Source organism: Oncorhynchus mykiss, chromosome 12 (genome assembly GCF_013265735.2).
Source record: "Oncorhynchus mykiss isolate Arlee chromosome 12, USDA_OmykA_1.1, whole genome shotgun sequence".
Lineage (NCBI taxonomy): Eukaryota > Metazoa > Chordata > Actinopteri > Salmoniformes > Salmonidae > Oncorhynchus > Oncorhynchus mykiss.
The window spans coordinates 90,183,262-90,191,758 of record NC_048576.1 but is presented as its reverse complement, the minus strand read 5'-3'; the positions used below and the strand labels follow the sequence as shown (position 1 = coordinate 90,191,758).

At 41.7% G+C, this 8,497-nt stretch overlaps 1 protein-coding gene across 1 annotated transcript; it reads right to left on the bottom strand.

Annotated features, from left to right (window-relative positions):
• Positions 1–1,340: 1,340 nt before the first annotated feature.
• On the bottom strand, positions 1,341–5,684 carry LOC110486967 (transcription factor Sox-8). Its single transcript, XM_036939138.1, has 3 exons — positions 4,986–5,684; positions 4,357–4,586; positions 1,341–4,065 (listed from the first exon to the last, which is right to left on the bottom strand). Exons 1-3 carry the CDS (start codon positions 5,393–5,395, stop codon positions 3,302–3,304), a joined length of 1,404 nt encoding a protein of 467 aa, XP_036795033.1. The 5' UTR covers positions 5,396–5,684; the 3' UTR covers positions 1,341–3,301.
• Positions 5,685–8,497: the final 2,813 nt, after the last annotated feature.

Genomic DNA, 8,497 nt, shown 5'->3' with positions numbered 1-8,497 from the left:
GCAGACAGGCAGACAGACAGGCAGGCAGGCAGGCAGGCAGGCAGGCAGACAGACAGACAGGCAGGCAGACAGACAGACAGGCAGACAGACAGACAGACAGGCAGACAGACAGACATTCTCGGTCTTCTTTGCCTGTAAGTTTAACTCCGTTTGAACTATTGAGGTTCTTTCTTCTTCTTTTTTACAGTGCAACTACCCACATCAGAGATGGGAGGGGTTTCCCAGAGCTGTGTGTGTGTGTGTGTGTGTGTGTGTGTGTGTGTGTGTGTGTGTGTGTGTGTGTGTGTGTGTGTGTGTGTGTGTGTGTGTGTGTGTGTGTGTGTGTGTGTGTGTGTGTGTGTGTGTGTGTGTGTGTGTGTGTGTGTTAGATGTGGCCTACAGAATGGTGACAGAAATAAAGACTGATGGAACCTTAAATAGTATTTTATTTTAGCATAGGTTTTCAAGTGAAAACTAACTGATTCAAATGGAAGCCTGTAGTGAGGAAAACTAACTACAGCGACTCTGTGGCATCCTGCAGACCGTTTTAAGTTTCAGTTTTCCAGTTTTCAATAAACACTTTACAAAAATTCCAAATGAAGACCTGTCATTACTAATATATTCATGTTATAGATGGGTGAGGGATATTTGTATATTTTGTTAATTACTCTGCTGTTAATACAATCCCCAAAATGAGCATGGCAGCGCAGCAGTCATGTTCTTCAGGAATTCAGCACAGAACAAGATGTGTTATGAAGATGCATTTTGAGATTCTATTAACAGTGAAATAATGAATCAAATATAAAAATATTGTTTTTGGGGTGTAGTTCTCCTTTAATCTGTAGTATATGGTTCTGTGTTCGACAGCTGCTGTCTACTGTACAGATGTGAGAGCAGGAGGAGGGTGGAGCAAAACAGACAGTACCTCAAGCTGCTCAATATGTGCTGCTTAGAAAGTTCCACAAAGCTGACTTATTCACAGCTAACCGAGGACGTTTAACACAACCCTATTCTGTTGTCGTGACCCTATTCTGTTGTCCTGACCCTATTCTGTTGTCCTGACTCTATTCTGTTGTCCTGACCCTATTCTGTTGTCCTGACCCTATTCTGTTGTCGTGACCCTATTCTGTTGTCGTGATCCTATTTAGCTGAATCCATCATTACTGGAGGTTGAGAAAATATATCATCCTACATTTCAAGCCTAGAGCTACTTCAACCTAAACTGGTTCAAGACCTGTTTGTGCTGTCATGCCAAACAATGACAATAGGAATTGGCAAGACAGTACAGACAGATCTGGGACCAGGCTAACTTCAACCTATCACATTATAACACATTTACATAAAAAAAAAGGCACAGTCAGTCAATGAGAAAAGTTCATTTTTATTTCTTTACAGAGAAACGGCCAGCAAATGGGTTAGCTGTGGCGTGTGGATGACCTAGTTAATATAGATGATGACATAGTTCACAGCTTAGTCATTAAAAACATACACTGCGATAATATAAAGAAAAACACTGCATTCTGTGGACATAAAGTAGAGTATGGTGCTCTGTACAAAGACAAACTGAACAGACATTGAGGCTGTTACAAACGGCACCAGATTAAGATTACGTAGAGATTATTTGATTCTGTAGTGTGGATTACTGATTGCACTGTATGCTGCATGAAGTTTGTTAATAATCCAATTGGGAAAGGATGATAAAGCATTAGAAGACACAAATACGTTCTGCGCATTGTAAACTGGGTTACAGTGAATTGGCACCTTGTGACTTCTGAGGAATTGACCCAAAACACATACATGAACGTTCTCACATGCATTCTGCCATAGTGATTAAGAAGACTCTCTGTCTTTCTTTGTAAGCTTTCAGTGGCCCTGATGAGCTCAGATAACAGTACAGTATGCTGCTTAGTCAATCCAAACAACTGTTCTGTCCTTACTTGTTTGTGCTTGGTCCCCTAGGACAACACACACACGAACACACACACATCTGTGTGTCGTCCTGTCTGCATGAGTCCAGCTGACGCATTACTCAGTGTGTCTGGTGTTATCTTACCCCACTTCCTTAAACCCCACATCATGACTAATCGCAATTGGTCAAGCATAGCTTCCAGGCACCTGTTGGATCAGGTGGCATTCTATTGGTCGATTGGTATCTGTTGCATCATGTGATATTCAAATAGATCTATTCTATTGGTCCCACTTTGCTTTCCTGCAACTTGGAATGGAGACAATGTTCATTATTGGTCGTCTAGGGAATGATGATATAAAATGTAGTAATGGGTTATGGAATTTCTACTGCACTTAGATCCACCACCCACCCACTTCCAAGTAACAAACATTGTGATATACCCCTGCTTTGTTACTGGTGTTTAACAACGACACGGGAAATAACAGGGGAAATAATGTGATGAACATAAATACATATTTAAGATATTTCTAATATCAAAATAACAACAAAATGAACATTTAAGAATTCAAATTAACAACTGAATTAAGACTGGTCCACTGATGTAAATATCTGTGTGCATTTTTAAGTTATACAGCTCAGCCTCATACTGTAGTGCACTACTTGACCAGAGCCCTATGGGCCCTGGTTAAAAGTAGTGCACTATTTAGGGAATAGGGTTCCATATGGGATTCAGCCTGTGAAAAAATCCTTAATCCCAGAGCTTCATTCCAAAAGTATCTGTTTCTCCATCTGCTTCACCAAGGACTTGGGCCTAAGCGTTATTCTCTCTCTCTCCTACACAAGTCCGTGGCAGGCCTACACGCTGCTGTCTCAACGGTGCACACAACACAACAACATGTGCAGACCTGGGTCGTGTTCATTAGGCACCAAACAGAAGAAATAAGAAAAGCTCATTTTCCGTTGCAATATATCACATTTCCAATGTGTGCCCTAATGAACACAACCCTGAACTCGAAGAAGGTGTGGCTGTACTAGATGTGTGTGTGTGTGGGGGGTGGGGTCCGACTCCTCACAGAGGAATTTTGGCTCGCCTTTGATTTGATTTCTTTGTCAAAGTCAGTCTTTCTGTCTCTCCATGGGTAAGGTAAAACACAAAAAGGTTTGTATAAAATCAGCAGGCACTTCAATATTTTTTCTTCGATATGTTCAAATTGGCACGGGGATAGCCTAGCACCCTCCAATCCTCGTCCTCCAGTTCTCACATTTCCATGAGACCAGGGTTGTGTTCATTGGGCACCAAACAAACAAAAAGGGGAGGGACTACTTGGACTTGTCGAATAAGAAATGGTCATCTTCGTTGTCCGTTGCAAAACATATTGACGAACACGTCCCTGGTGAGTAATGAACAGTCACCTACGGTCTGGATAGGGTGGTGTACACCGGCTGGTCCCAGTTGGAGGTGGGGGGACTGTGGGTGGGGGGAATGGACAAACTGTTGAGGATGGGGCTCCCGTGGTACGCCCTTCTGGAGGAGTGAAAGTAAGGGTACTGGTACAGGCTGGAAGGGTAGCCTGAGTAGGGGTTGTAATAGTTGGAACTCTGGAGGTCTGTATAGTCACACTGAGAACTGGAGAAGGAGGCTGCAGCTGCGGATGACGTCACGCAGGTCTGGGCTGTGTAGGAGTGGGAGTAATCTGAGTGGGAGGGGGAGCTGTGGGAGTGACTGTCGCCGCTGTAGTGGCTGGGGCTCAGCTGCTCCGTCTTGATGTGGGCCCGGTGCTGTGGGACCGCCTCGTTAGAAGTTGAGGAAGAGGCAGACATGGTGGCACTCTTGCGGCTCCAAACGGCACCGTTCGCTGTGGCGTGGCTGTATGATGTATACGAGATAGCACCAGATGCAGGGTTTGGTCCATGGTGGCCGTGGTGATCCACGCCTACGCCAGCGGTGGAGGCATGGCCGTTGAGCGGTAGATACTGGTCAAACTCATGCACGTCGAAGGCCTCCATGTTGCTGATGACGTCGGTGCTGAGCTCGGAGATGTCCACGTTGCTGAAGTCGATGTTCTGTCGGCCGCTGTCCAGCAGGCGCCGTCCCTCGTGCTTCATGTCCAGTTTGCCCCCGTGGTGCAGGTCTGTTTTGGGGGTGGTGGGGGGTGTGGGTGGACCGTGGGGTTGGCCTGGAGGATGGTGAAACAGAAACAAGTCAGATGTGTGAACACCACACTTGGGAATGGTCCAAGTGATCGAAATATAGTCAGTGAATTTAGAATTTAGAATGTCATGAAGCTTTGGGGACATTCTGTAAAATCTAAATATTATTAACAGTTACCGCACAATTAGCTCCTAAAAAACAACAGACATTGTAAAGTATTGACTGTCCTTAGCCATTTACACGTCATAAATCCAAATTGTTGACTACATAAGATGTTAATTGTGCTATTTTGACACATTCTTTCTCATCAACTCACCTGCATGTTCAGGGTGGTGGTGTCCATCGGCTATGCCTGCCAACAATCCTGGTTCAGCCTTGTACATGTGATTCCCCAGCTCTGCACCAGAGTCGGAGTCACTCTGCCCAGGTTTCACACTCTTCCGACGTCGAGGCTGGTACTTGTAGTCGGGATGGTCTTTTTTGTGCTGCACCCGAAGTCTCTCCGCTTCCTCCACAAATGGCCGCTTCTCATTCTCTGAGAGTAAGCTATGGTAATAGTGAGAACATAACATGTAAATGAACTATTCATTTTGTGCATTGTAATGGCCTAATTATAAAACCCATATATTTTTTAAGTAGGCCCATTTAAACAGGGAAGATAATTCTGGTCATTAGGCCCACAATTATCCAAAGTGTAAAAAACGTACTTTCCTCCCTGTTTTTCTTTCTAAATTGTGCAAAAATGTGCATGTTTTCTATTGATAAACTGAATAGACTTCACAGAATAGTGACTGGAGTGATGACCTAATTCGTTTCTATTTAGTGACACATATCTTTAAAATCAGATTCAGACATTTTACTGTATCAAGTATACTTGTTTTTGTTTGATAGGCCTATGTAAATTATATTTTTTAGTTATAAATATTTCCACTTGGTCCTACTTACCGCCACAGCTTCCCCAAAGTCTTGCTCAGTTCCGCATTGTGCAGATGAGGGTATTGGTCCGCGAGCTTTCTGCGCGCCGCTTGCGCCCACACCATGAACGCGTTCATCGGTCTTTTGACATGGGGTTTATTTTTCAGCGAGCCATTTCCCCGAACTGGCATGGGGACTAGGGACCAGTCATATCCCTTGAGAACCTGCGACACCGCGTCACGTATGCAGGCTGGGAATCGGTCATCATCCTCGCCGTCCAGTTTCTTTCCTATACCAGCGAGGAGTGATCCATCTGATCCCGTTGGCGACGAGGGCGCATCCGAGTCGGAATCATCCTGCGACATGGAGCTCGTAGTCCCCGCCGGGCTACACGGTGGGTCGCTGATGGACTTGTCATGCTCTGCGGTCATTTTTAACATTTGATCAGCCTCAAAAGGATTATATCCGGTGTAAATTCTTTAGTGTTGTTTATTAATTTTTTTGTGTCTCCGACTTTTCAAGTGAAAATAATGAGCTAGAACAATTGCGCATTTTACGCACGCTGAACCATGGTAGGTAGACTCCTTCACAACATCAACAAAAACTCCGTTGTTTTCCCTTTCTGTGTTTGTTTGTTTTTCTCCGTCCTGTCCTGTCCTGTGCTGTCAGGGTGGTACAGTTCTGGACGCAGCAGTCTTCACAGTGAGTGCAGAGTTTGGGCGATAGAGGAACTTTACTTGGAGTTTGGAGCCCTCACTCCACCTTCTGCTTCTGATTGGTTGAGCATTATCACCATTTTCGTTTCCGATTGGTTGGGGTTTTGAATGACAAGTCATTTGTAAAAAAAAATATAATAATAAAATATATGTTTGTGTAATAATGTTTTCATGTTTTCCTTCTCACCCCAGCATGCACTCTCTCGTTTAGTGCGGATTAGCCTACCTATTTCGCAATCGCAAATAATGAGTGAACCGTTGTTTAATGCATGGAAAACACCTCCAATGTTGACTAAACTTTATCACAAAACATGAAAGTGTCAGAAAAAAACGATTTCCAATCTTACGTCCAGTAGTGTATTTACACATCAAGGAATTGAAGTTATGTATAAAGCATCGTTCTAGAATAGTCCTCCATAAACGTACTGATATGTTTTGGTATGTAAAATATTTTGGGAAAACTTGGGAGACATTCTTTACTTTTGTTCCATACTTTCTAGACTATTTCACTATTAAGTTGCATTGCATTATTCACAAATAATATGCTTTATTTCAATATCCTTATGTTAGGTAGCCTAGTAAATATGCATTTATCCTGGCCAAAAAAAATTACATATTTAAGCAATATTGTGATTTCAAAAAATATTTTACATAATCCTATGAACATATTATTTGTGATATTTCATTACCTTAGCAATTTGATTCCTAGTGGTCACGTAGATGATACCGAATCATATAAAACAATCTTAATGTCCTCAGTGCTCTTCTAAGTTTAAAACACTCATAAACAGATGTGTTGTATTTATTGTTTAAGATTTCATCAAAAAACATGCTGACGCTTTTGAAAGAATTGCGTTTAAATCCTAGATAAATAATGGTAAATATGAGTTTTAAAACATCCAATGACAAAGAGAATATTTATGTCATGTTGACAAGGGGGAATTTTAATTTAAACCGTTGCATAGAACACGTTTTGATATGAAATACAAGTTTCTAGGTATTACAAATATGTAATAATATTTATCCACTTGGATTAAAGCATCACATTAACTCTCTATTCTGCACAGCCACTTCATTGTTGGAGATGAAAGTCATTCGTTTCCCGTCCTTGCGGACATTTTGACAGGGTTTTTATCCGTAGGCTAAGTTTTGTTTGGACAAAATAGACCCCGACAATCGAAATTCATTCACATGGGATAAGACTATCAGGCGAAAATATTGTAAAGAGGTAGGAAATAAAAATGTCCAGGTAAAACAAATATTTCGTTGATTTCATTCGAATGGCAACATATTTGTAATGTTATCAATTGGTCAGATATTTGTTAAAAGTTGTGGTCGGACGCTGGAATAACAATTAAAATTGGCTTCACGATAGCTTGTACATTATTTAAAAATCCAAATAAAATATAAACTTTTTGAACGCGCAGGGAATTGACTATTCTGGGTCCCATTCTAAAAGCTATTGAGACAAACCCGTATTAATGACAGGTATGAGAACATAACCAACTCTACACAGTCGGTTCAGCGCGGTGTCCAGTGTCGTCAGTGGTGCTCTGGCTTGTATTTCTCTAACTGCTGCGCTCTCTTGCCCATCAGACGCCGTCGACCAATTAGGATTCGCCAGTGGCACGGTACCACCGCAAATCAGCGCATGATATATTCCCACTTTGTGCCAGGGCAATGGAATTCAATCTGAAAATGTGAAGTACAAATGAAAAGTCATTGTGAATTGAATACATTACGGTTACATAGGCCTACTAAGACACATGTTTTATTGTTGAAGGTCATTCTAATAAATAACTTGTGAGAGTTTAAATCAAATCCAAATGTATTTGTCACCTTAACGTGACATGCTTACTCACAAGCCATTAACCAACAATGCAGTTCAAGAAATAGACTTAAGAAAATATTGACTAAATCAAATAAAAAGATACACAGTAAAATAACAATAATGAGGCCATATACAGGGGACACCTCTGGTCCTAGTTGCCTGTAACATTGCAGTCAGTCGTAAAGGTAACACAGAGACAGCACTGTTCTGAGCTTGCCAGGTTGCAAAATAAGTCAGATTCCTATGGTGAACTTAAAAGTATTGGGGGAAAAACGTTTTGAAAAAACTAAATGAAAACTTAGTCCACATGGCAATAAAAAATTAGAATACACATACATTTAAACAATTAAATGTTCAACATGTGTCAGTTCAACAGCCACATAACCAGGGTGCTAATTTCATTTACACTCTCATCTCAGTTTTAGTTGCCTATGATAAGACTCATATATCCCTGTGAGGGCCAGGGTTCAGCCTGCATTTGAATTCAACACTATTAACCACCCATGTAAAGAATCCTCTTAATGTATCAACACATAGGCCTCTGTTAGCTTTAGATAACACAGCCACATCACTTACACACTGTCAGTTCAGGGACACGTAGGCTACTGTAAAAGCTCTTTGTTAACATTATGATAGTAGTGACTATAACTGCAGCCTGGTTTCACAGATGAACGAGGAAGTCCATCTCCCAAAGACAGATGTCTGTTTGTTATCCACGAGGAAAAAAAACACATCTCACTACAAATGAAAATATGAACAGGCCTCTGTATGATATTGAAGGCTAGAGAGAACGAGCAGAGGAGATAAGATGAGAGATTGAATCACTGCCTTTGTTAGTGGCTTTGTGTGTCTCTGTTCCCATCTACAGTTTTCATCACCGCTCTTTCCATTGAAAAGACAAGGTATATTTCAGTTGGCCGGCAGTTTGTTTTATTCAATGCTCACTGTAGGTGCTTAGGGAACAGCTAGGCTAGGGGAATGGGAAGCCACCCTTT